The sequence below is a fragment of the Labrus mixtus genome, chromosome 14 (genome assembly GCF_963584025.1).
Source record: "Labrus mixtus chromosome 14, fLabMix1.1, whole genome shotgun sequence".
Lineage (NCBI taxonomy): Eukaryota > Metazoa > Chordata > Actinopteri > Labriformes > Labridae > Labrus > Labrus mixtus.
This window is the reverse complement of record NC_083625.1, coordinates 7,012,816-7,040,432: the sequence shown is the minus strand read 5'-3', so window position 1 is coordinate 7,040,432 and position 27,617 is coordinate 7,012,816. Positions and strand designations below refer to the sequence as shown.

The window sequence follows — 27,617 nt, the reverse complement described above, 5'->3', positions numbered from 1 at the left end:
TGAGGACCATTCATGTCCCTTGCACCTAACTTCATTAAAACATGAATATTGAATAGCTAATAATTTTTTCACCTGTAAGAACTCTTCTTTATGGAAGCCCATTTCCGCCAGTAAAAAAAAAAAAGAAAATAATAAAATCTCATTATTATGACTTTTTATCTCATTATTATGACTTTTTAACTCATTTTGACTTTTTTATCTCATCTTGACTTTTTATCTCATTATTTCGACTTTTTATCTCATTTTGATTTTTTATCTCATTATTATGACTTTTTATCTCATTTTGATTTTTTATCTCATTATTATGACTTTTTATCTCATTTTGACTTTTTAATCTCATTTTGACTTTTTATCTCATTATTTCGACTTTTTATCTCATTTTGATTTTTTATCTCATTATTATGACTTTTTATCTCATTTCGACTTTTTATCTCATCATTTTGACTTTTTATCTCATTATTATGACTTTTTATCTCATTTCGACTTTTTATCTCATCATTTTGACTTTTTATCTCATTATTTCGACTTTTTATCTCATTTTGACTTTTTATCTCATAATTTTGACTTTTTATCTCATTTCGACTTTTTATCTCATTATTATGACTTTTTATCTCATTATTATGACTTTTATCTTAGCTCCACAGTTCTTATTGAAGAGGATTAGGGCCACTGAAAAAAAAAATCAGATTATGACTTTTTTTCCCAAAAATTCTGAGATTAAAGTCATAATTCCCCCCAAAAAAGTCAGAACCCTCAATTATTATTTTTTTTCCAGTGGCCGTTATCCTCTTCCGTATATTCAAGCCCTTTAGAGAAAAACTATCTTGCTGTATGTGAACACAACACGACATGGTGGGAAGGTACATCTGTTAAAATAAGCCCATGAAGACATCACCTTGACAGGTGAATGTCCCGGAGAATAATATCTCTATCATGAATATGTAGGAGCAGCACAGTGACAGACTCATCTGTGATGGTGCAGACTGAGCAGGCGTCCTCCTCCACAGCTCCAGTCGGATAACTGCACTCCTCATAGCATGTTGTGATAGAAAACAATCGCCGTCGCAGGGAAAATGCAGAAGCAATAGCATGCCACTCATTGTGAGTCCCACTTTAAACCAATACACGAAGCTATTAGCATGCGTGACGTGTGGTTTTAAAAGCTTCCTGTCGATGATTTGTGGAAGAAAATGAGGCTGTTAGGTTAGCTAGCTTAGAGTAGAGTATGCACTGTACAGCAGCAGGAGTTAACAGATGTTAGCAATAGATTGCATTTGTTTTGGTTGTGTTTTTTTAGGAGGAAGCTCGACAGGGGAATATTATCTTTATGATGCATTAAAGGTTGATCATGTTTTCTTACTTTGAGTGCAGCTGCAGTGAAGCTAAAGCTAAACATCAATGTTAGCCATCGTTAGCAGATTGTAGTGATAGCTGTAATAGGTGTAGGCCTTTTTATACACCGCTTGTGCAACAACTTGTTAGTCATTTCTGCACAATTTTGAAATCTGTTGAATAGTGTTATGGGTCTGAAACAGCTTCATGTGTCACGAAGTTTATCTGCTAGGCTGTAGGTAGATTCTCCACATCTTAAAAGTCTCCATCCCATCTGACAGTTTGTTAAAGCAGGTAGCACTATGTGTGGGTTTTATTTACACTATTTTAAAGTGCGTTGCTCAAATGTGCACAGGTTAATCTTGTTGCCATCATACATCTATTATCAGGCCAAAGAAAGCCTACCATAACACATCATCAAATGTGGCCCTTCATAAAGTTCAGGTTGATGTTGTATTTGCATGTTAGGTGCCTGCTGCAGCTGCAGAGGGTCATAGACAGTTTCTCTCATTGTTTACTTCTGTCCATCAAAGTACTACACACAACATAAAGGATACAATCAACTATTAGAGCATATAATGTGTTTATATCCTTAATATTTACTTATCAAATTTAGTTATCAAACCACTTTGTGCAATAACATGTTACACTTTATGTCCATGTCTGTGTTACACTGAATATTACGGACTACACTTTTGTCAAATAGCTGATCTATTTTTTATTTTTTAAATCTATTTTTTATTTTTTAAATCTATTTTTTATGTTTTAAATCTAGTTTTTTGTACATTCTTAATTTTTCTTTGTATATTTAAATTGTACTGTGTTCACTTTTTGTTTGCAATCTTTGCTCTTTGCTGCTGTAACACTGTAAATTTCCCCGTTGTGGGATAAATAAAGGATTATCTTATCTCATCTCATCTCATCTCATCTCATCTCATCTTACTTAAGCACCTTCACACAAGAGAGAGTAGTGATGTACGGATATTCATTACATCTCCACCTCAAGTTTGATATTGCTTTCATACAATAGTTATACAAGATACGTATATGGCAGTAAAAAGTAAACGTCGACATTAGGTTATTACTTTTTTCTCCACCAACTGAAGTAATAAAGACAAACACTGTAATGTGAATAAATGATATTTAAAGCTCACGGCTGAGGCGGAGTGATACATATAGTGATAAGTCTCAGTGTACTCCATACAAGCTCTTGTGGAATGCCTCTTGTCCAATCAGATTGTTTGGTTTGAACTAACTGTTGTATAATTATAAAGTAAGGGATGTCAGTGAGTCTTTTAATGTTTTGTCTGCATCTTTATTGCAGTTTGAGCATGGCAGATAAAAAGGGAAAAACCCCGACTCCAATCAAAACACTCACAAAGAAACAGCAACAAGAGCTCAAGAAAAAGGTAAGAGTATATGGAAAGATGTCATATTGGATATATGTTTGTGCTGTGTGTGGATTCATTAATAATGTGAGTATGTAATGGATGAATCAACAGTGAACGTAGAGAGTTGAAAATGTTTCTTTTGACTTTGTAGGAGGAAGAAAAAGCAGCAGATGTTTTTGAAGAATTCTTGGCATCATTTGAGTCCAACAAGAAAAGTAGAGTGAAAACTTTTGTCCACGGGGGCATCGTGAACGCCACTAAAGGTAAACAGTCTGGACTTTGTGACTCTTGTTCTAGCAATGCTAGCCGATGAAGCTGAATTGCAGTCCTCATCCATCATTGTGAACAATAACGAATCAAGAATTGTCCATGAAAACACGGTGATACTGATAACCTTGTCAACTTTCGGGATTTTAAGAACTTCCGAGAGAGCAGACAATTATTGTCAAAGAAAATTGCTGACTCAGCAGCAGCAGTTCACCTTCGTAATTGTCAGAGCCCATATCTTTTGACAGGTTTAATTAAATTCATCCTCTGTTGGGACGAAAGTTCAGGAGTGCATCATCAGTTCAGTAAAAAAAATGAAGCCAAATCTGATCTTTTTACTTCTATTTTTAACATTTTACATAAAGGATTGTCTAAACTTCAAACAATGCACTAAGCGTATTCATGTCGGTTGTTTCAGGAACAGATCTGTGTACATAGAAGCAGGAAGCAGTTCAGATATCCTGCTGACCAACACAAGAACCGCTTCAATGAGCTGCTTCCTGTTTTTACAGATCCTAATTTGCTGCTATTGCTACCTCTGAATGAAAGGTTAGACGGTCAGTGTTCAGTGATTGCTTTCTGTTTTGCAGAGGAGGAAGCAGCAGAGCTCAACAAAAGTAAACTGTATCAACCAGCCACCAAGTTCAGCCGTGAGTCCAAGCATGTCTCACCGGTATCAGCTGTCGACAGCAAAAAGGCCGTAAGTCTGTCCTCCAATGTTTTCAGCGAATGCAAACAGATTATTCACACTTATCTTTGTTTTTCCACGACCTCTCACTTTGGTCGGTATTTTTAAATCGGTTTGCGTTTGACTAACAGGCTTATAAAAGAAAGGCAGAAGAAAAGAAGAAAAGTAATCTGGAACTCTTCAAAGAAGAACTTAAGATGTAAGTCGTTTTGCAGATTTTTTAAATATTATTCTTAAGTTCAATTGATTGTTTTTTTTCCATCAAATATCCACATCCTATTTTCATGTTGTCAAATTGCAGAATACAAGAAGAGCGGGAAGAAAGGTTTAAGAGGAAGAAATATGACCCCGACAGTGGAGGAGGAAGAGGAGGAGGAGATCTGGACATACCATTATCAGCACGATCAAGTGAGAGTTTCTTTTTAATATTAAAAGAGCAATATGTGAGATATCTACTGAATTAAATCATAAAATGATCTTATTCAGACATGCTATGTTGAAGTGCTGGCTTCTATGACAACAAAGCAGCAGTCAGTATGTCCTCCTCCTAGGTTTTGATTCCTGAATGGTCTGTTTTTGTTTTGACCAGAAAAAGGTAGGCGGTTTTAAGTCACTCCCACACAGCCGTTTTGGACGCCCCTCGGTTTGCCAGATATCATGACAAACCGACAGGTGTTGCAGCGATGGAAGCGAGCAAGCAAACTGGTTCAGATATGACTGATTCTACCCATCCTTAAAGCTCCACGAGCAGAAACGTGGTAAAACTAGGAAAAATATTGGAGATGCTTTTGAAAAATGGAGAGAGGTTAGAACACAGAAAGTGGGAGTCAGAGCTGGCTAAACACTGAAGCTTCCATGTCCGCGATATGGCAACCTGTGTGGGCATCGACTCTAGGAAGGAGGTGGCGGGGGGAAACAGCTCTCTCCAATGTTTTGAATTTGGACTGCAGTACCCATTTTAAACTCTTACATAGTGCTCATTTAATGTTTGACGATCCAGAATGGCTAATTCCTTCGCTCACCTAAATCCTGTTTCTTCTGTCAGCTTTATACGATGACCTGATGACACCCACCACCACTAACCTCTACATCAGCTGCATCAGCCAGAAGGTAAAGAAGCACACTGACTTTGATAAGCTCAGCACGTCATAGATGCAGAATTGTCAGTGTTCAGTTTTTTTCCTCAATTCTCAGATGAACGAGGAGATGCTTTGCCAAGAGTTTTGTAAATATGGCCCCCTGGCTAGTGTGAAGATAATGTGGCCACGGACAGAGGAGGAGCGCTGCCGGACCTCCAACAGAGCCTTTGTGGCTTTCATGACGCGGAAAGATGCAGAAAGAGCCTTGGCTGCACTTGATGGTACAGAGAAGATCATTTCATGTCTTATTGTTGTACTATTACGTTTCACAGTGACTGTCATTGTGGAGTTTTTACAGTTTTTTTTATAATTCTTTAGGAAAAGTAATCATGGGGTTTGAGATGAAGCTGGGATGGGGTAAACCAGCTCGCATTCCACCTCAGCCTCTCTACACACCAGTCGGGGTGAGGGCCACGCCGCCACCTCCGTCCGGTCTGCCTTTCAATGCGCAGCCAAGGGATCGATTCCGCAATGACTTCACCAAGCCGCTGGGCATGTCCAAAGGGGAGCTGGACAAGGTAACACTGTCTCTGTTTCTTAAGGGCCCAAGCATCTTGTGTTTATATCTAACTGAGGTGTTTGCATGAACATTTTCTGTTTGTAATTCTGAGTTCCAAAAAAAGGAACTTTTACCTTAAAAACAGGTAAGAGGATTTTACCACCGGACTAGTGGGAAAGATGTACTATAACCAGAAATGCATTATTTCAAAACATCTAAAAATGAAAGAAAGATGAGCCTTCAAATCTTGAATATATGCAGCACCAGTCTTTTTTTTTGGGGGGGGGGGGGGGTCTCCAAGAGGGATGAAAATATTTAAACTGTCTTCCTGTGTGACGATTTCCATTGCCCTCAGCGAAGTCCACAACATGCAGTTTCTGTGCAGCTGGTTAGCCATGTGGAGTTTGCTATCCTATTAGCTGCATGTACTGTAGTTGGGTTAGGGTTAGAAACTTTGATTGATGTGAAGTGTGGACCCACAGCCCATCCTAATTGAAGGATGTTCACAATCGGTGCATCATCTCTCTGAAAGTTTGGGGTCATGTTGTTATTTTGTTGCATGTAATTATATATCCAACCACCTTGTCTGTGTGGTGTCATAACGACAACAAGATGCAGGGGTATAGCAGTGCACAGATTCAATGTAGCAACACAGTTTGACTGAGTCTACCAAATGTTTAAAGAAACATCTGCTTAGCTTGTATTTCTATTCAGGCATTTTAGAAACAAGTTACCACTGTTGTATCAACCTCCCCTCCCCCCTGTTTCATACTGACTGAATGCTATCCTGGTTTTCTATGCTGTATGTCTGCTGCAGTGTGTCATCTGTACAAGTGCTCACGTTTTAATGAAATCTTCACTATTTGGTTTGACTTCACAAACAGACTCTGTCCGAAGCCGTAGTCAAAGTGGTTATCCCGACAGACAGGTACACACACTCTTCTTTCTACGATTGAAAAGCTGCTGTAACACAAGTGTTGTACGACAGAGGCTGAGGTGCACTGTGTGTGTGTGTCCATACTCCATACTGTTTATGTTCTTTTAGGTAGGAAGTTCAAGTCCCATGAGCTGTTAATGCTTTTTGAAATTAATATAAAAGATGTATGTTTGAGTGTCAAACACTGTTACGACAAATTATGAATTCTGCAATTTAGGACTTTTATTGTAGAAGTTAAAGGTCCTCATGGCCAAACAGTCCACAATATTTTTGTAAAATTTACAATTTCTCCGTTAAGTTATTTCAATATGTCATGTTGGTCCAATTATTTTATGAATATACGTATATTAGAATGTAACTCTAAGTAGTTTTGTATGTATATGGTGATATATATGAGGATTTTGTTATAACTTAAAAGCCATCAATGTTTATCACTCTGTTCATGGGTTGGCTGAGACACTGCAGACTGATACAGCTAGAAGGCAGATGGACTTTTGTGTTGTACATTTAGACGAGTTGAGTAATGCCGGTGTAGTGCCATAAATACAAGCAGGCAGTGAGTCATGTGAACGTCTGACTGCAGTTGTAGATGTAACAGGAAAAAACAGCAACACTGCATGAACAGACTGCACATAGATGTTCCAGAAAATATCCTAAATGTAGTGCCCTGAAAGTCCCCATGACATGAAAAATAAATTTTTCCTGGTTTTAATCCAAATGTTAATTTATCTGCCTAATATATTTCAATAAAGAATTATCTGAGTATTTATACATCAATATAAATGTATTTTCTCTTCCTGTTAAACGTTTCAAATCATTTATTAATTTTTTTTGACCAATTATAAAGCTTTATTGAAGCTAACGATCCAATCAAATTCATTCCAAGGTGTCGTCCCGCCTTCTATCGTGTGATTGGTTCTATCCCATTTCAGTTGGATACACGTCATGATGACACAGCAGTCAGATTCTCAGTAGCACTGAGATCTCGGCGTCACTCTAGATTCTCTCGAAGTTCGAGTCATGGGGACTTAAAATTCAACAATGTGTGATTTATGTAGGCCTCTGAATTCTCATGTGAGTTAGTTACTTTGTCATTTTTCTACAACGAAGGTGAAATAGCCACACTCCAATTTAAGATGAGGGCTTTCAGTTCTTTAAACTCGCATCAGTGTTTAAGAAGAGATGTTGTGATTTCTTGTAACCCTTCCATGAAAACACTGAGCATGGAGTACAGCTGACATTGTGCCTTTCGCATGCTTATGGCAGTCACTATGTCCCATGGCCTGCATCTTGATTATGTTTACTTACTTTTTTTAAATTTCATAAATGACATGAATGATACCACTAGGGGCCAAATAACTGTTTTCAATCAGTCAGCCTGCAGTTTGCATGAGCCACTAGCTCAGTTTAAAGACGTATAAGAGATCTCGTGCTATAACTGACAGATGCTCTAAAACCCTTTTCTCCCCAACAGGAATCTATTATTACTCATTCACAGGATGATAGAGTTTGTGGTGCGTGAAGGCCATGTGTTTGAAGCTGTGATAATGAGCAAGGAGCTAAACAATCCAGATTACAGGTAAGAACTGTTCGGCCTGTTGGGCAGCGTGTTGTTCTTGAAAATGACTTTGAAGGGTGAATGTTTAATTTGTCTTTTTTTTTTTTTTTTTTTTCACTGCCTCAGGTTCCTTTTCAACAACAAAAGTCAAGACCACGTGTACTATCGCTGGAAACTGTTCTCCATCCTCCAGGTGTGTGCTGTAAAAACCTGCCTCATTAAAGCTCCTGCGAGGAACTTTTAGGCTGTGTTGATGTTGGCGCCCTCCCGTGGACAAAGTGGGAAAACAGTTTTCTTTGCTGATTTTGTGCATATTTTAGAAATATTTCTCATCCTGCTTCACTTTAAATGTCTAAAGCACAATGAAACATTGGCAAGCTTGGATGAAAAAAAAACAGTGCGCTGTTAATTACCTCATCTGACACCCACCCCATGGCAGGGGTGACAGGCATGAAAATTAACTATAAAGCTATAATTAATAACAACCAATCATCTTGTTTGCTCTTGTAGGTCGTTAAGAGGCTTCCGTGTTAATGACAGTCTGTATTATAACCAGATAGAAACTCCTCTCCGGAGCTTTAAGGATTTAATCATGAGGAACTGTTCAGTGTTTGTCATGTGCTTGTGAATTCCACTTCATGGGGACTAACTTTTCAAATCATTTTGACTTGAATGCCTTTCTCCTGACCACAGGGAGAGTCCCCTACAGAGTGGAGGACCACAGATTTCCGTATGTTCCGCGGTGGCTCCATATGGAGACCCCCTGTCCTAAACAGCTACTCTCAGAGAGATGAAGATAGGGCTGAAGTGAGGGAAGAGGCTCCCCCTGAGGAGGAGGTGAAGAAAGGGCAGCTTAGGGCCGAGTGAGTATGGCTTATTGGCACTTACAGTATGTTTGTACCTTTCATCAGTGAATTTAACCCTTTGTTTCTCTCCTTAGGCACAGAAAGAGACTGCAGACATTGCTCACAGAGCTCATTCCAGGCAGAGAAGATATCGCCAAAGCCATGCTGTTCTGTCTCGAGCGAGCAGATGCAGCCGAGGAAGTCGTGACACACGTCACTGAATCTTTTTCTTTGCTTCACACACCTCTTCAGAAGAAGGCCAGTGCTCCTCCTTTAAGTCTTTATAGGAACAAAAGTGTACAGACGGTCGATTATGACTTTATTTCTTTGCATCATTTTTGTTTGTCCTCATTCTTACAGATCGCCAGATTGTACCTCGTGTCAGACATCTTGCACAACTCCTGCGCCAAAGTAGCTGGTGCATCATATTACCGTAAATAGTAAGAGATTTTCTCTCAAGGCAGCTTCTTTTTGTAGTTCTTCTTCCTCCTGCAGTGTCATAGTGTGTTTGTCTCTTTTCAGCTTTGAAACAAAGCTTGCACAGATCTTTGGAGACCTTAATGCAGCACACAAAAACATACAGGCCAGGCTGCAGGCTGAGCAGTTCAAGGTAATCGTGTTCAATGCTTTATGTGTTTTAGTCCTTTTGTAATGAAAATTAAACAACAACTACAAAATAATAATAATAATTTACCTCTGAAATATTAACAGCAAAGAGTCATGGGTTGTTTCCGAGCATGGGAAGACTGGGCCATCTACCCTGAGTCTTATCTTATCCACCTTCAAAACATCTTTCTGGGCTTTGCCAAAGCAGAGGAGGACTCCACAGAGACGGCAGAGGTGAGCTGAATATTGATCTGCTCATTAAAGACTTTATTACCTTTTTCTACTGGCTCCTTCGGCTGTTAATGTTGGAAAAATATTTGAACAGCAAGAAGATGATGTTCAAAACACAATCTGACTAAAACAGCTTTAACGTAATGTTCACTTGTCTCTCACCTTTAGGACGCGTCTTCCGATCTAGATGGTGCGCCAATGGACAGCGAAACTGTTGGTTCAAACTCGGCTCTTGTGGATGACATCGACGGCTGCCCCATGGGCTGGGACCCTCTGGATGGAGTCCCCGTTGACGACATTGACGGTGTTCCCCTCGGAGTCGCTGTTGATGACATTAACGGGATGCCGTGTAAGTTCACCATGAATGAAGAAGACATGATTAAAGCCCCGATAAGGAGTTTTTTTTTAACTGGTTATGAAACAGAATGTATAGGGATGCAAAACAGACCATAGGCAATAAGATTTACTTTTTAACAATTATTTATAATACTTGTAAACGCTGCTATAGGCTCGACGTCAGACAAGATGGTTTAAGAAAACAGACTTTTTTTTACACTGTCAGCAAAATACATTCACAATGAGTGATCCATTTGACCTCTAAAATACATTTTTGTTGGAAAACAATACCTGGGAAAGATTTAGCAAGCTCCGCATCAATCTTGAAACCTTTCTGCGTTCTGACCTCTCTGCATTTTTCAAAACATCTCCAACATCGATCCTAGTTTTGCCACATTTCTGCTCGTGGGGCTTATTAGAAAAATGCTGAGGCTTTTTTTTAGGTCAGTTATATCTGAACCAGTTCGCTTGCTCGCTTTCCATGACTACAACACCTGTTGGTTTGCCGTGATATCTGGCAAAACTGAGAGGCGTCCAAAACGGCCATGTGGGGGTGCCGTAAAACTGCCTACATTCTCCGGTCCAAACAAACACAGACCTCCCCGGACCGGAATCCAAACTTAAGACGGGGTCATCCTGGCTGCTGCGTTGTTGTAAAGAACGCTTCAACATATCCTGTTTTCCTTAATGTCTGATGATGCAGTACAGATCATGTTTTGATTAATTCAGTAGATATCTCACATATTGCTCCTTTAAGAACTCTCTATTGTAATTTTAAAATTCAGGGTTTTCTTGACATTCTTTCGCAGACACAGGGAAGAGTTGTGAGTAGAGATGGCGCTAACATGAGCTCAACTTGTTCAAAGATGCTCAGATTGTTGAGATTAGGATCCCGTCAGTGTTTGGGCCTTATAAGAAATCACATCTGTATAGGTCTGGTTTCTAATTGGGCTCGTGTTTGAGGTTTAGTTTGCATTTTAATCGTCACTCAATACACTTTGTGCACAGGGTTGAATTGCAAACGGTAAAGCATAGTCACTGTGTTAACTTGCTTTTTGACATGACCTTCTTTTTTTCTCAGTGGATGAGAGCAGCGCTTCTTTGTCTAAGTGGGAACGGACGGGTGACAACGGGACTTTCTCTCAAGGTACCAGAGCTCAAGATACAAACAAAGCTTAATCATATCAACAGTCCCTCTATCATCCTGCTCATCTTTTTCTCCTCTCCCTCCAAGCCAAGATGGAGTCCAAGTGGGACATGTTGGTGGAGCAAGACAATGAAGACGAGGTGACTGTGAGGTAAGTCCTCATGTGCTCTGTGTGTGCATGTGTGTAAAGACACACACACTTGATTTAAACAGTGGTATAATGCTATAGAGATACACGAGTGTCCTCTCTCTGCTGGCGACAGTGTCAACTCACAGGAGGGGAATAAAGACTCGGAAAGCGACAGCAGCGATGACTCCAGCAGCTCGCCCAAATACGACAGTGCAGCCTTCCAGAGCTCCCTCCGAAGTTTTCAGATGTCTGAGAGCAAAAGGAAAAGGCTGAGAGAGCTGGAGGTAAATGTCAAAAAAGAAGAAGTGTGACAGTGTCTTCTTTTAAAGAAAACAATGAGGCTTCTGCTTGTGTTGTTAGATGTAGTTAAACCCATCAACATTTCATGCTATGGTTATTAGAATCAGGTAAATTTGCTTGTACAGTAGGAAGGGAGAAGGTCTTGAGATGTGAAGGTCTTCTGATTTTTGTATAGAATTAATTTTTGAATAGAAAAGTAAAAATAAAGTTATATTATTTTAGCTACAGAAGCCCTAAGTGGACATTCATCCACACATTTTATTCACTCCATTTTCCTGTGATGATGAGGGATTTGCGCTTGTTTTCTGAAGGTCTCGTATTAATCTAATTTTCTCCTGATAGCGATGCTAGTTTTCCCATAATGACTAAATTGCTGAACTGAACTTCATTATCGACAATTCTACAATTCACTTAGCAGACGCTTTTATCCAAATTATCTAGTTATTATCTTGGTATAACAAATGTTTTCCCCGTTACAACAGTTTAATTTTTTCTCTTTATTTGGATATAATAAAAGCTTGTTTTCTTGTGATAATGAGATCATTTTCCAGTGATCTACTAAACAAACTGGTCACTGTGATAGGCCAGACCATGACATGCCATGTTACCTTGGCCCACAGATAAAGTCTATTTAGTTCTACTGTATTTTGTGCTTTTGCAACTCCAGAGATATGTGAAAAGTAAGTGGTGATCTCCAGAAAACAAACCTCAATTACTCGTTACCTCAGGAAACAAATTGTGTGGAATGCATGTCGGCTTATTGCTTCTGTTGCAAATGCAGAAATGATGTTTCATATTTGACTCGAGCTGCCTCGCTATAAAAGTTTATATCTCAAACGATGAAAAAGTGAAGTTTTAGTAACTCACCAGTTGTGTCTCACACAGGTTAAGGTCATGAAGATCCAGGATGAGCTCGAGTCCGGCAAGAGGCCGAGGAAATCTGGATCGAGCATACAGCAACAAGTGGAGCACTACAGGAACAAACTGCTGCAGAAGGTGAGCTAACAGGCCTTTTTTAATGAGCGTAAACTTTGATTCATAGTGTTTTTCCCCTTTGATAAAACTGGGGTATCCAGGCTGTGAGTGCGGCTGTGTACACCCAGTACTTTTAAAATGATTTGTGGTGAATGAAAGTGTCCCGTCATGGCTCCACTGCTTAATGTGAGGACGTTAGGGATCACGCTGGAGCCCCTGAACTCGCTGCTTGATGAGCTTGTTTCCGATTTTTTACAAGTTTTTTGCTGTAGGTTAATGAATAGGTGACGTAGTAGACTCAATGAATGCACCTGATGGGATAAAGGCCCGGTTTGTCCGGGGGTCCCTGGACTCATTTGCATAGAATAGAGCCCTGGTCTATTCTTGTCTGGCGAGCGTGCCAGAGCCCCTCTTGAAACTCGCTGCAAGGATCCCGACATGCACAGCTCGACTGTCTCTCCGGCTCTCTGTAACAAATGTATAGAAAGTGTTGAAACTCTCTGTCATCGGTAACAGTGGATTTGTACGGGTAGAAATGGACACTTTTTTTTGTGTCTAGAACTTATGTCAATACATTTTTTAATTTGAGAGCTTTTAGGACTTAGAAAGACGATTGGCTAACAAATGTTAAATGGAAAGCAGCCGACAGTGCCTTTCTAGTTTTTCTAAAAGAGCATAAAGCTTCATGTCACTTTAACCCATTTCACACATTTCTACATGTACAGTGATGGCAGAGGCTGCTGTGCAAGTGCCAACCTACTCATCAGGAAACCATACTCATTTAAGCACTCTCAGAACGATGGTTAAGCAGCAAAGTTGCACAACAATGTTAAAGTTTAGCAAAGTCAGATATTAAGGGGTTTTATATTTGTAAAGATAATCTCCCTGAAAAAAAAAGTAAAAAGAAAAAGCACACGCGTTAACTGATATCATGAATACTAACGATGTTCTCTTTAAATGTGACAGTAAGCCAGCCATGACCCATAAACACCAGGACCCTCAAACTGAAGCAGCTAACTAGAATCCAGCCATCATTTATGTCATTATTTACACCTGTGCTTTTCTTACACGTCATTCTGTTCCTCTGTGGGAAAAGGCTGTGAAGAAGGGACTAAATCTCTCTCTGCCCCTGCTAAATTTCAATGATATGAAAATAATTCAATTGCAGCACTTTTCTTTGTCATTTCATGAATGGGACCCTTTTTTTTTTTTTTTTTACTTTTTTCACTCAGGATTTTGATTTGAGTTATTTTACACAACTTACATGCACTTCCTTTGTTTAAATTGTGCACCTTCACTTTTTACAATACATGGTCTGTTACAAAAGTATCGTTAGGTGTCACAATTATTGCCAGCCACGGAGCCCATCTCTGCAACGATCCTACAAAAATCATATTCAGAGCAGCGCTTTGTTGATTCTGCAGAGGGGTCCCTGAAGAAAAAGCACAACGATCACAGATGTTTAATAGAAATATTTATTTAATCACAAACAGCATGGGGCTAAATATACAAAAGTGCTTGTTATAAGGACAATTACACCATGAAATTAGTTGGCACAGTTAAAAACAGTGTAACTGATGCAGAGCACTCAAACCCAGACATTGTATCTGGTCCAGTGTGCACCGTAGACTCTACAGGGAATTATATCTAGCTACAGTTTCTCTAACTGCTGTGTGTGTGTTTGTCACTGACGGCTCCCCCTTGTGGAGACCTGGCAGCCTATAAGGCGTTGATTAGTGGGTGTGTGAGTTTTCAGCCATGACATGTTAACATTTAATGGGTTTAAAATCAGACTTTAATGGGATGCTTTACCCTCTCTGTTACAGGAGTTTGAAAAGGATGAAGAAAAGAACGAGAGACTGACGTCAAAATGTAAAGACAAGTCAAAGGACGACAGGAGGAACAAAGAAAGGAGCAAGAGAAGCGAGAACGGCGACAGAAGAAGAGAACGAAGTAAAGATCACGATGAGCAGACCCGACCATCGAGGAGCATTTCTCCTTTAAAGCAAGTGGCATGGTTCAGTCCCGATGCAGTTATCCTAATTGTTATTTTCAAAGTCAGTATGATATCAAATGTTTCCCTTTTTTTTTTTTTTTTACAGGACAAAGTCTCCTAAACAGTCCAAACGTTCCCGATCCCCGACTCCAGACAGGAAGGCGGGGAAGTCCAGGTCTCGGTCACCACATCGCTCCCGCAAGAAGACAAAGAAGAGCAAACATTGACTCTCTGGACTTTGTCCTCCACTAGCCCACTGGTTTCCTCTTTGTACAGACCAGCATGTCTGTCCCATTGGTCCCCGCTCACACTATCCCTGCAAGATTCAGCACTCTTTTTGTATGAAGACGTTTGAACACTGTAACTAATTATATATATTTTTGTTTTTATGCTTGTTTTAAAAATGATAACCTGCAATAGTTCTGAGACTAAATAAATCACTCTTGGTGATGATTGTGTGTTTGTGTGGAGAGGGTTGGTAGGGCCAGGTATCTACATGGTTTTACTGCATCTCTGCTGAATTGTAGCCTTTGATTGGATGTTTCAAGTCTTACAAAGATCATTCACAGGTGATCTTCCAGTTTGTGTTTTTTCTTTTTTTTTTTATTGAGGAAATTAATAGTGCATCGTTTGGTTTACAAAAGCAGTGAGTATGCAATGTCACACACTACATGTACAGTACTGTTTCATAGAATTCAATGTGCTTTCTTTGAAAATATATCAAAAGTATTAAAGCGCCAGTATGTGTTCAGGAAAAGTTAAAGATACCCAGCCCTAATTATAAGCATTTCAGTTGTCCTGTACCGTAGATTTTGCCGTCCTCCATGAAATGTTTGATAGATTTTTTAGAGGAAAGCTTGAACCTGAATTTAGAAAAGCAGTCTAAATGTTTTAGGCACAAATTATCTGTGAGTCATATTCTTTTTAACATCCTTGCTTCGAGGCAAATACACATGAAACATTGAAAGTTGTGACTTACATTAGGACAGTGTTTTTGCACTTGAAAGAGTTAACTCCATATTTTTGAAATGTGTTGTCCAGTAAGGTGCCTGTACTGTTTCCAGTAGCCTTGTCGTTATGCTCAGTCCTGAAGATACTACAGTGATTACTCACACATACCAGAGCAGATGTAGTTTCTGCTCAAATCACACACTTGGCATATCTGGCTCTTTTTTCTTTTCTTTTTTTTTTATCTTTACAGCCAAAACCATTCACAGTTGCTTGGTATTCAACATAAAAAATAGAAACGTGACAGGGAATCAAACCTTGTCTGATTTTTTCTTTTTTTTACAGTCTAGTTCTTCCATCCCACTCCCTCGTTTTAAGGGTCCCTGTTCTCCTGAAAAAGCTACAGGCAGCTTTTTTGTCTTACAGCCATAACCAGTTAGGTAGTGGGGTGACATCTGAAAGCCTCTCCATCTTGAGGCCTGATATCCAACAGACAGCTGTGAATGCGAGTGACTGTCAACCGCTGAAGTTCTCAGTACTTTTTTACATTGATGAAAACCTTGATGGCTCCAGTAAAGTCTGCCGAGAGTAGAACCTCGGTGTGATCTGTCTTTAGGGCTCCTGCAAAGGGAAAGGACTTGTTTAGATCAATGTTATGACACAATGGATGTCACAAAAAAAAATTGCCCTTAAATACTTTAAAGCACACACACCTGAGGGTATCGTTTCAGAATCGTTGGAGTCCAGGCTCTTACACTCTGCATCTGGTTTCTCTGCTCCACTTTCTTGGGGAACAATAAGGCCCGGGTGGGGTGCGAAGATCGCCGAGGTGACCACTGCATTGTGTGCTGAAATGTGAATAAAGATTCAGTATCAGTCAAATCAAGAGGAGGACTTTAATTAGAAAGAGATGTATGAAAATGTTTAATCATTCAACACATGGCTTGGTTACCTTTAATCCCTTCCCAGAAGTCATTGCGGTCCCGTCGTACAGACGTGAATTTGCTCAGGTCGTGGTAAGTGCTCCAGATGTACACGTATTTATCCTCAGAGCCGCTGACTATGAACGAATAGTCATGACTGTAGGAAGATAAACACACAGTAAGTCAGCTTTGACATTTAAGGTCCATTTGAGAAAAAGACAGAAAGAACACTTCATGATGCCTGGATAGTTTTGAATCGTAGTAGGTGTGGGAACAGCAGGGTAACTAACAATACACGATAAGTGGCCAGCAATAACGATGTCACAATATAGCAATTCTACCATATTTGATCATTTGCAAGACAATAATATGTGACAAATCCCAATATCTGATTAGCTGACAAATATAAATTTCCCCTAGAAATAAATCTGAATTTCAGGGCACTGTTGGCCCAATGTACAAAGGCTGTAGTCCTCCAACAGATGTCCCGGGTTCAGGTCCGACCTGTGGCTTCTTTCCCACATGTCATTCCCCACTCTCTGTCCCTTATTTCTGACTCTATCCACTGTCCTAGCTCTACAATAAAGGCACAAAAAGCACAAACTTAAATCTTTAAAAAAAAGAAAAAACTGGTCTCAGTTTCACCTCTTACCAAACTTCATCACTTCACTCTTTTCTCCTCTGACATTAACCTGCTGTCAACTTTAGCCAATTAACTTCTGTTTACCTTTGTTTATGTCACCAGCACCACTGTGAGGAGTCATGAAATAGTCCCAGTGAGTCAAATTGGCAGTGAATTCTAGTTAAGAGTGTAAACAATTGCATCACAGAAGTCAGGGCGATGATATATTGCTCCACTCCTACTCGAGAGTTCAACTGGAAACCAGTGAAACTATTTATGAAACACAGAGTTATATGTAACAGCACTACTTTCAGCTGCCCTTCATGGAGATTTAAATATTTCCTACTTGTTTTAAATGCGTCTTCACACTACATAGAGAGTGAAGACATTCCCTCACCTGAAGCTTGCTTTGATCTGGCTGCTGCTGTTGACGTAACCTTTATATTTCATGGATAATGACAAGTCCCTCAGGTCATAAAGGCGAATGCGAGAGTCGTTTGATGTCACCAAAATCTGTCCGTGAGGAAAAGGAGGGAATTTGTTATTTATAAAGTCTGGGTTATGCATCATTTATGGGACATCAAACATGCTGGGATATATTTGAAGTGCAGATCAGATGTCACCTTATTCTCTCCAGGAAGAGGCTCAATGCCGGTGATTTTACGTCCAACTTTGTTCCTGCCTCTGGTGGACCTCACATGAATTTGAGTGTGGTACTTCAGACGCTGAGGAAATGTGTAAAAACTCCTGATTAACACCCTCATGATAAAAGGGATATTTTGGACATTATGAAACCAGGTAGCTCAGCTTACCTCCGTGTCATAGAAGATGCATCGACCGTCATAGGTTCCAATAACAGCATACTTCCCATTTTGGCAGAAGTTGGCTGCAGTGATGAGGCGTGTCTGGCCGTCCACCTCGTTCCACAGTGCCACCTTCTTATCTGGAATGTTCCAAAGCCGAAGCTTTCCGTCTAGAGAGCCACTTAAAAAATATCTGTCATCCTGAGAAACAAGAAAAAAAGAAAATGTTACTATAAATACAGTCACAGGGCCGAAATGAATAAATGTATGATGTGTGCTGAGAGAAGTGATGCAACATGACATAACTTACTCTGGGATGGAAAGCAATGGCTGTGACAAAATCAATGTGCTGAAAGCAACACAGACACTCTCTCCTGGATATGTGCCACAGTCTGACCGTCTTATCCATCGACGAGGACAGCAGGAAGAAGTTCTAGGTGGAGACATAATTTAAAAAAGTAAGAGGGAGGGAATAAACAAAACTGCAGGTGTCTTAATTAAGACAAGATAGCCTGATCCCCCACTGACAAAAATGAAGTTGTTACAACTGCTCACAACAGAGAACAAAGGTAATGAAGCAATAGATAAAACAATTTCAATATTAATTTAAACAGATATAAACGCTATTAATACCTTCACTTGTGGAGGGATAAAAAAACATAAGACTTTTACTGTTAAACTGAAAGAGTCTTTAGGAGGTATCCTCATATAGAATGAAAGTCGACAGCTAACAATGCAAAAAAAAATAAACAGACAAGAGTAAGAAACAGATATAGTAAGAGTAAAATATTACCTTTGACCAGGACAAGTCTAGAAGATCTGCAGTATGACCTTTATACTTGCAGAAGGGAACTTGACGGAAAGGGGCATTCCTATCTTCTGTCTCGGGGTCCTCTGGAGCACAACTCGCCTGAGATGAGAGTACGTACTGTTAGCCAAACATGCAGTCTCAAAAATGTGAAATATGCACCACTGGACTACCAAAATTAGCCTCTAAGTATCCTGTGGTGCTATTTCTGGAAAAGTCAGATAGCCCAAAATAGAAGATGTGATTGCTTTCACTCACCCCGGGATCATTGTCAGATTTAGAGGAGCATAAACTTTCCTGAGACGGAGAAGGTGAAACTCGACCTGAAGGAGTGAAAACAGAGTCCAGCTGAAGCCAAACTGAGCGTCTCAATCTAAACAATCACAACACAGAAATCTGACATGCAGATGAGGTTACCTTCAGTGTTGTACTTTATTCTCATGTTATTGAAGTAGTCAAAGGCGGTCTTCAGGACCCAGATGCGGACCACATTATCTTGACCTGCAGTGGCCAGCAGCCTCCCGCAGTGAGAGAACTTCATGGTCCACACGGCACCCTGAGGAGAAGACAAAGATGGTGTAATCTGAGGATTCATCGATAGATCCTTTTTATTAAATATTAATAATATAAAACTGAAAATCCTCTTACCATGTGCTCTCCACTTAGGTCCTGCACAACCTTTATCTGATCAAAGTCAAAGGGACCCTTGAAGCTGTGTGCTGCCTTGAACTTGGCGGGTCGGGTGTAAGGCATGCCCTCATCATCACTCGAAGACGGATCATCTGGATCCGTGTGGAAAACTGAGCCCAGACCAAAAAAAAGTTGCAGAACTGAGATCATCAAAGTCTTTACAGCAACAGGAGAATCAATACTTCAGAAGCAGGAGTGAGAAATTTGAATCTTTGAATTTATGCTCACTGCTCCAAAAAAAACATTAAATGTTTTGTATGACTTTTGACTTATCACTAATTAGCAGGATGTAATATAGCGTAATGTAGCACGTTGTTTAATGGCCACACTTCAACTTCAAAATAGTCCTCAGGTAATTAAATCTTCTTAACTTATTTAAAAAAAAAATAACCACCCACAAAGTGAATACATGCAGGATATACAGATGAGACTAAAGTAAGAGTTCTTTTTATCAGATTCAGAGATTCTTTACATTTGCTTGATTTCTGTATATATGTGGATATGACAGTGAGAAATGACGTCTGATGACCAAGAGCTTCTGGGACTGTTATAACTTACGGTAAGTGTTTACATCCATTTACAAATAGAAATCTCTGCCAAGTTCTCCTGCCTGCACTTATCTGTGCTCTGCATCTCGTGTACTTCCACTTGAACTACTACTTCATTATAAATAAAGCAGCCTCTCAGGAAATGTACCTTGAAATGTTTTTAGAGTAGTTCTAGGAAAAGCATAGAAAATAAACAACCCATTGTACAAAAACACACAGTTACAGTACATTTAAACTCGTTTTCTGATATCTTCAAATCCTGAGCTTCCTTACCTTCATCTCGTACACTTTTCACTTTGTTGACAGCCTTCTCTCCGTATTCCTCAGCCAGATGCTTGGCCTTCTTCACAGATTTGCCCAAGAACTTTTTAAACTGGGTCCTGGTTAGAAACAAGGAGCAGCCGATTATTAAATACTACATTTGAGTATGTGGTAGTGATTGTGGGAAGGAAATCTATTGGAGCAAGAAGTCAAATTTCTTTACGTTTTCTGTTTCAGTTTGCCTCCGTCTGTGTCCGCCAGTGGAGCCTGTGACTTGTCATCGTCATCTGACTGTGCTGCATCGTTCCTGAGAGGACAAAATAGAACAACACAACTTCCTCAGAAAGTCTCCCTTCTTTTCACACAATCAGGCTTTCAATTTGACTTTCATCGTGGATTACTGTTGAAATCGTACAAGTGCAAACACTTGAAAAAAACAATGCATAAGCTGATTCTGTGTTTTAAAAAAAAAAGGCTGTTTCAGGGAAAGACATTTCCTGGAAACTTGATTAAATGGTCAAGTGTGCAACTTTGTACATTCTGTCCGCCTCTGACGTTTTTTTTTCTCTCATGTTGTAATATGAGACTAACTCGTTACTCACAATAAACATTATGCCTTATATAAGAAAGTCGAGGAAAATATGCATGATGCTGATTTCCTGAGCTGCTTAAATATCACAACGCTCTATCTAAAAGAGAATACTTAATTTCTGCTTACGTGATGTACTCCTTTGTCCTCCTCATGATGTGCAGAGTGAGGGGATTGATCCCAGCAGGAAGTTTCTCTTCTGCCTGGATTAGAGGGATCTCTTCCCCAGTGTCCAGATTCTTGATCATCACACTAGCCAGGATTTCCTGTTTTTTTTTTTTTTTAGATAACACAAAAGTACAGATTTGCTGCATGAAGGGTTGCTGGAAGGAATGTGCAAGAGGTTGAGTTATGGCATGGATTCAAGCATAATAAAGGCAAACACAACAAGCACAGAAGGACTCTTACTTCATCAGTCAGTTCTCTACCGGAGTTAGAACGTGGTCGTTGAGGGCCTGGTGTATGTTCACCGCTTTGAGATGAGGACTGTTCGTCCTCATTTTCCTGAAGAGCAAAGAAAGTATTGTGCAACAGATGAGCAAACTGTACACCGTGTTTGTTTCATTTTTTTTGTGCTGACTTAAATCAGAACCAGAGAGTGGTCAGGTTTGAAGCCTCACTGACCTGTGCTGTCACCACCTTGTCCCCACTGGTGGCGCTGGCCAAATCCAAGGAATGCTGCAGCTCTTTGGTTAGACTCCGCACAGTGCTGCTGGGAGACACCAGGCCGGAGGGCTCCAGAGCCTCGTCGTTGACTGAACACATCGCAGACACTGGACAATCAAACAACAACACACAACACAACGCTTAATCTAAAAATAAGCTGGTCGTCTATTGTATTTGCTTCACATTTGTGTGCAATGTTTGGTCGTGGTTGTTCATTGTTCATTATAATACTAAATGAGAAAGGCATTTGTCAAGATGCTTTTCCTCTGATAAGAATAAAGAGAAGTGTCAGCTCTAAACTGCTCTTCAATTGTTTTACAAGGCATGTGAAGTAGCAGCATAACTCTCACATATTTGAGTTTTAAGTATACGTTCAGAGGCATTTTTAACATTCTCATTTCTTATCATAGCAGGGCATACTAAGGACTATATTTGGAAAGTGTTTGCACAAAGGTAAAGGTAGAAAGTCCTCCCTTTTGGCTTATCTTCTGCCCAATTGCTTTGTTTTATTGGTTCTGACATATTTCCATTATGTGAGAAACTATTCTTATACAATAATACAAAAACGTGGAAAAATCTATTGCTCTTAAGAATCCACCATGCAGCAATGTTTAACCCTTTAAAACAGTTACTAATCCATTGATGCCTTATGAGCTTGAGTTTAACGTTTAAAAACACACCTAGGAACAATGTGAGACTTGAATGTGGTTAAATGTGCACAGTGTTCTCTACCTTCTAGTCCACTTGGTCTCAGACAGTCCTGAGACTTCCTGGAAGGTAGACTCTGCCAAGATGGTGGAGGCGGCCTGGGAGGAGGACCTCCACTGGGAGGGGGTGGGCGTGAGGGAGGAGGCTTCTTGGTGCTGGCTACAATGTCTGGTTCCACTGTGAATTGCCGTGGGGGCTTAGAAGGCCCGTCGGAGTCAGCCTGTCTGTCTGCGAATGGGACCTGGTCTAAGATATCAGCAGGTCTCTGATCCTGCCCTCCATCTGCAGCCATGCCAGCACCACCAGGCTGACTCTGTCCTACTGTGCTTGTGATGTCTGGGGGCTGAACTCCTTCTTGTGACCCAACTGATGGTCCTGGGAAATCCACGAGTTCTGGGGCAGGTAAAGAGCATGCTCCGTTTGTTGCTGGACTTTCCTGTTGTTCCTCTGGCCTCTCGACAAGCTGAGGTGTGACAGCTGCTGCCTCTGGTAGCTCCACAGGAACTTCCTGAGCAGCGTTGCCTTCCTTTGATTCCGGTTCTGCTCTCACATCGACATGAAGCTGATCTAACAGCTGAGCCACCTCACCAACATCCTCAGCACTTCCTTTTTGACTCTCCTCAATGATGCTATCAATGATCTATGAGAAATAAATAATAACAGGTATTTTACAATACTGCAGCTGTGATGCTGTTATTCTGACATGTTCAGTTACACTGTCTGCAAAGGTTATTTTCCCCTCTTTCTTTTTTAAGCCATAGTAAAAGCAAATAGTCAAAACTAGACTGATACCAATACGGAAACTTGATAGCACAGTAAGGAAGTCACTGCAGTATAAGCTTCCCTTTTTCACGGTATACCATCACAGATATTTCTCAATTTGACATCTAATAGACGAGGTATAACTTATATTTTTCATATGCAAAGTACAAATATAAGAGTATGATGAAAAGTTGTTTTTTTCTCTTTTCAATACTCAGAACTGTCTAATGTGGTGAACTGTAAAAGGAAATGCAACCTGTAGGGAATCATCTTGCTGAGTCGCAGATGCTGCCACTCCACAGCTAACATCTTGTGCAGCGTTTAATGGCCTCTGTGAAAGCTGTTGACGAGAAGATGCAACATATGAGATAGCAAAAGATGGGCTTCTGTCTTGCTTTACATCAAGGCCCATGGAGTACAACTGACTATTGGTACCTTCCAAAAGAAAGACCTGATAAATGAGAACAAGTACTTCAAGATGTCCAGGTTCTCTCTTTCAGCTCATTTATATTTCCCTTTCTTGTTTGGTGCAAAGAGTTAAACACTGTGACTGGTCCTGTTTGAATCTATGACCGTTTCATGATGCAATTTTCTTTGCCGCAAAATCAATGTTTTCAGTCACCTTTGTTTGTTTAAAGTACAGAGATAATCCTGGTCTGTGAGCAAGGTTCACTCCTGGGAGCATTCAAATAACGGTTCAGAACATGTGCTGCAGTTATGGTTCTTATTTTCAAACTAAATTAAATTTCAGTTATAACTGTGTGGGAAGGGCAGGCAGAGCACCAAGGCCGCATGACTCATTTACATATATTTTATGAACATTTTCTTGCAGACTCTAACATCTAAAGAATGCTGGACCAGTGGCAAAAGGTTGAACATTTAACATTGCTCAACAACCTGTGTTAATGTTTTCACACAAGGTACCAATAACTTACCTTGAGGTAACTAGAGTTACAAACAACTTTAAATACCATAAACCATGCATTACTCTGACTAGTTAAACACGTCACATTAGAACAGTGTTGTGTTATTTTGGGCCTCAGAATTAAGAGATGATGATCTCTTGGCTCAGGTTAAATACCCACAATCATGTAAGTCCAAGTCTAAACAATACTGTCTTGTTTAAAAGAGCAAAGTACAAAAAAAAACATAGTCATTAAGCTAGCTTACAACCACTCTCAAGACGCAGATGCAATCTACCTAGAGAAACAGTCACTGAGCTGACACTGCTTTCTTTCCATGGTGGCTGAGTAAACAAGGTAACATACCTGAGGCGAAGGAATGACAAACTTGGCAGGTGACCTGAAAAAAAGAAACAGTTCAAAATGTAAGCAGGCTAACATTTAAAATCCTATATATGCATTATCAGCTCAGAAATCCAGCAGTTAACGTGTGAGAAGTATTTTCTCTCTGCCTTTCGTTTTTATATATAAAGCTTTCTTTGTTGCTAAAAAGTCTGAGAGCAGGACACAGACAAGGATGGGCTTTTATTCAATGAATAAGGCCAAGACGTCAGCAGTCAGTACTGTGGATTCAGAACTTAATCAGTAAGGGAAAGCATGTAGACATCTAATACACAAACCCTTGTTTTCTAAAAGGTCATGTTGCTTTCATGAGTAACAAATTGCATTTGAACCACACAACCTGATGATTAAGCTCAGGGTGTCTACTCCTTGCAATTGCCAAGAGTAATTTACGTACCTTGTTCTTCCCACAGGCCATTAGACTTTTGAACACAAAAAAATAATCCCTCAAACCCCCACACAGGACTACCTCACTGGACTGTAAAATACAATATAACATACATCACAAACGTGCAATATATTTATCTGTATAGTAATTGTATACATAGCTTTTCTTTTTATATCTATTTATATCTACACCTTATTTTTCTATGTGAATACTTCCTGCTGTTTTTATCCTGCACTACAACGAGCCAAGTGCAACGAAATTTCATTCTTATCTGCACTGTAAAGTACAAGTTTGAATGACAATAAAGAAAGTCTAAGTCTAAGTCCATCATAAATTAGTAAGATTCACCATCTTTTTTTGCAACATGGTAATGTTTCCGGGATAAAATGAATACGAGTCTTTATTCCAGCAAGTCTAACCTGAACTCTCTCATAATGACAGCCTGTAAAAACAAACAGAGTTTTTGATAATGGTAACTTTAAGTGTCGATTTGAGTTCAGGGATATCATGATAAGATAATCCTTTATTTATCCCACAACGGGGAAATTTACAGTGTTACAGCAGCAAAGATTGCAAACAAAAAGTGAACACAGTACAATTTAAATATAAAAATAAAAATTAAGAATGTACAAAAAAAATAGATACTAAAAAATAGATTTAAAAAATAAAATAAAAATAATAATAAATAAAAAATAAAAATAATAAAATATAAAATAAATAAAATATAAAATGAAATAAATAATTAAATAAATAATAATATTTATATTGACTATGACTTAGGGAAGACTCTCCCTGCACAAACAGCTTGTTACACTTTACCGTACTCTTCATTGAATTAAATAATAAATAGATTATTATGATAAATTATAAAGTTGGTAGGGTAATAATAACATATCCAGGAGTATTTGAAGAGGGATACTTATCAAAGTAATATCATAAAAGATTGGTTTCCTTACACTTTTGGAGATGGAGTGAAATTGACGTCCTCAGGAGCATCATAGAATTCCTCGGTGTCACTTGTATCTGACGCCATGCTAACATGTATTTGACTCGATAGCTGTTCAAAGTTAGTCTCCAGGCAGCTGTCGGAAAGCCTAACCTGCGTGTTGAAGTATTAAAAACATGCGCTTGACTCTCGAATTGTTTTTCTTTTCGAGATATGTGTTAAAAATGCAGGAAAAGGCTTAGCTCTGGCTCCGTCAAACAGCCATTTTTTCTATGTCCAACGTCACGTCATAACGTTACGCTCTGCTAGCCCAAATGCTAGGCTAACAAATGTATCCTAGTTGTGTGACTGAGCAACGCCTATAGCTGAACAGCTTTTCTAATCCCTCTTTTGTTTCGTTCACATTGCGGTGTCTTCAATGTGATGAAGCATCAAATGGCGCGATATAAAAACAGAAAGCCCTCAGACAGCTGTCAGGCTAACGGGGCCGGTGAACCGCGTCGTAAACAAACCAGAAACACAAAAAAAAAAATACATCTGAAGCGAGGTGAGTCAAAGGGCGGGGCCGAGGCGCTCTCTTCTTCTACTGCTCTGTTAGGGTTGCTTGGAGATGATTTTTTTTTTTTTGACACTTTACTGCCCTCTTCAGGACTCTTTTAGAACAGCAAGCAAGAGAAACCAGCTCGAAATTCAATTCAATTCAATTCAATTCAAAAACACTTTATTTGTCCCCGGGGGGCAATTCAAAGGCACACAGTGCAGTAAATTAACAACAGTGCAAGTAAACGAAACATTTTAACCTAAATATAAAGTGTCAATTTAAATACAACTTAAAGCTTAAACTTAACTTAAAAATACAAAATATAAAGGAGTAGATATAAGTGGGCAGTGATCGGACTAACAGATGTAAACAGATGTAAACAGAACTATGTGCAGTAAACAATAAATAAATATATATATATATATATATAGAGCTATGTGCAAGTAGGCAAATACTAAATGATAAGTTATAAGGTGCATGGTGAATAATGGAACAACAGAACTAATATATACAATATAACTGTAAAGGTAAAAATGAGATAAATAAAGTGACCGTAGTGCAATGATGGATAAGAAACATCAGGAATAAAGTAACCAGAACTGTATGAATACTGATATAAAAAGGATAGAATAAAGTGATGTAGTGCATGAGACCAGATAAAGCAGAGGCAGTTAAGGTGCATGGCAAATGGAAGGAAGTAAAAACAGCAAAGTTCACAGCTGAGAGTCTGCATTGGGTGAGAGGTGTTGGTGTCTTTGGGGGGGGGGGGGGGGGGGGGGGGGGGGGGGGGGGGGTTAGGGGTTGAGGTGCTGCCCTGGGAACAAAAGGTTGCTCTTCTCCTCTGTGTCCTGCAGCAGGGACAGCGAAACCAGGAGGTGCTGTCATGTAATATTTATTAGAGGCTAAGCTGTCTGAGGATGAGAAGCTGCAAATTTGAATCTCAGCTGTACAGCTAGATAAACAGATAGACATTTTTGACAATTACATATTTTGTTTTCTTATAAGCGAATTACATGTTGTATAGCCTATACCTTTAGGAGAATACATGTATATGACAGAAATAAAATTTGTCCATGGACAATCAATCTTACTTACAAGATTCAAACACATCTTTTAGGCTACACTGAATTTTTAGACTGCTGCTGCACAGATATGGTATGTCTATTGATTCACTAATTGTATATCTTTGTCTTTTAGTCCACTATCAGCCCAGTCTCCACTTCTGTACATTTGTCTTCCTTTATTTTTCTTTTCCCTCCCTCTGATTTTGAATCAATATTCGTTTCACCACTAAAACAAGTCTTCTTTCACTGCCGGGAACCAATTTTGTTCATTTTTATGCTTCTCTTATATATTCAGCCTATCCTCTCTAAAAAATAATCCTTATTCTTTTATTATGTGTACCCTTGTTATCCGTGATCAGCTAAATTATGCAAAATAACTGATATTGAAAAGAGAGAGGGAATCTTTAATAATAAACCTTAATTATAATACACAATGTAATTACATGGCACTGTTGGATGCTTCTGAAGTGCAATCCGTGGTGTGAGAATTGGTTGGTAAAACATGCGCATAAATTAGCAGCCGAAGGTCCCATTCATTCACATGATGAAGGCAGGCACTTTAAAATTACCATTAAATTTATAGTCTGGTCAAAAGCATTCATTGTTCCAGATGTATGCCTCTGTTGATTAAGCTTGAGCTGTCAATTAAACTGATGATTTGAGAGGACA

General features: G+C 39.4%; 2 protein-coding genes across 4 annotated transcripts; one reads left to right on the top strand and one right to left on the bottom strand.

Annotated features, from left to right (window-relative positions):
• The first annotated feature begins 952 nt into the window (after positions 1–952).
• Positions 953–14,827, top strand: zgc:163098 (uncharacterized protein LOC100037380 homolog). Of its 2 annotated transcripts, XM_061054727.1 has the most exons (24): positions 953–1,101; positions 2,657–2,741; positions 2,875–2,986; positions 3,581–3,690; positions 3,810–3,877; positions 3,980–4,086; positions 4,724–4,788; positions 4,873–5,038; positions 5,136–5,335; positions 6,201–6,244; positions 7,728–7,832; positions 7,938–8,004; positions 8,505–8,674; positions 8,752–8,914; positions 9,017–9,096; positions 9,179–9,266; positions 9,368–9,496; positions 9,662–9,842; positions 10,911–10,976; positions 11,064–11,127; positions 11,240–11,390; positions 12,292–12,402; positions 14,208–14,386; positions 14,484–14,827. In XM_061054727.1, the coding sequence occupies exons 2-24, from the start codon at positions 2,664–2,666 to the stop codon at positions 14,602–14,604; spliced, it is 2,625 nt and encodes an 874-aa protein (XP_060910710.1). In that variant the 5' UTR covers positions 953–1,101; positions 2,657–2,663; the 3' UTR covers positions 14,605–14,827. The 2 variants fall into 2 exon arrangements, with proteins under 2 accessions (XP_060910710.1, XP_060910709.1); XM_061054726.1 differs by having other exon boundaries at positions 8,752–9,096.
• wdr44 (WD repeat domain 44) lies at positions 13,843–25,890 on the bottom strand. 2 transcript variants are annotated; one of them, XM_061054724.1, is made up of 20 exons: positions 25,354–25,890; positions 23,974–24,007; positions 22,962–23,045; positions 21,968–22,583; positions 21,194–21,342; positions 20,978–21,073; positions 20,699–20,835; positions 20,204–20,287; positions 19,993–20,099; positions 19,130–19,281; positions 18,899–19,037; positions 18,740–18,804; positions 18,467–18,583; positions 17,984–18,106; positions 17,683–17,874; positions 17,494–17,595; positions 17,268–17,383; positions 16,278–16,405; positions 16,039–16,173; positions 13,843–15,946 (listed from the first exon to the last, which is right to left on the bottom strand). In XM_061054724.1, exons 1-20 carry the CDS (start codon positions 25,428–25,430, stop codon positions 15,858–15,860), a joined length of 2,742 nt encoding a protein of 913 aa, XP_060910707.1. In that variant the 5' UTR covers positions 25,431–25,890; the 3' UTR covers positions 13,843–15,857. The 2 variants fall into 2 exon arrangements, with proteins under 2 accessions (XP_060910707.1, XP_060910708.1); XM_061054725.1 differs by having other exon boundaries at positions 21,194–21,324.
• Positions 25,891–27,617: the final 1,727 nt, after the last annotated feature.

What these genes read in the sequence shown, in the direction of transcription:
- wdr44 (XM_061054724.1), bottom strand. Translation starts at nt 25,430, where the DNA reads ATGGCGTCAGATACAAGTGACACCGAGGAATTCTATGATGCTCCTGAG. An exon ending in AATCTGACAATGATCCCGGG is followed by an intron (nt 18,584 to 18,739) that starts GTGAGTGAAAGC and finishes CTCTCATCTCAG; the next exon opens with GCGAGTTGTGCTCCAGAGGA. An exon ending in CTTCTGGGAAGGGATTAAAG is followed by an intron (nt 16,174 to 16,277) that starts GTAACCAAGCCA and finishes TTCACATTTCAG; the next exon opens with CACACAATGCAGTGGTCACC.
- zgc:163098 (XM_061054726.1), top strand. Translation starts at nt 2,664, where the DNA reads ATGGCAGATAAAAAGGGAAAAACCCCGACTCCAATCAAAACACTCACA. An exon ending in GTGGTTATCCCGACAGACAG is followed by an intron (nt 6,245 to 7,727) that starts GTACACACACTC and finishes TCTCCCCAACAG; the next exon opens with GAATCTATTATTACTCATTC. An exon ending in TGCAGGCTGAGCAGTTCAAG is followed by an intron (nt 9,267 to 9,367) that starts GTAATCGTGTTC and finishes AAATATTAACAG; the next exon opens with CAAAGAGTCATGGGTTGTTT.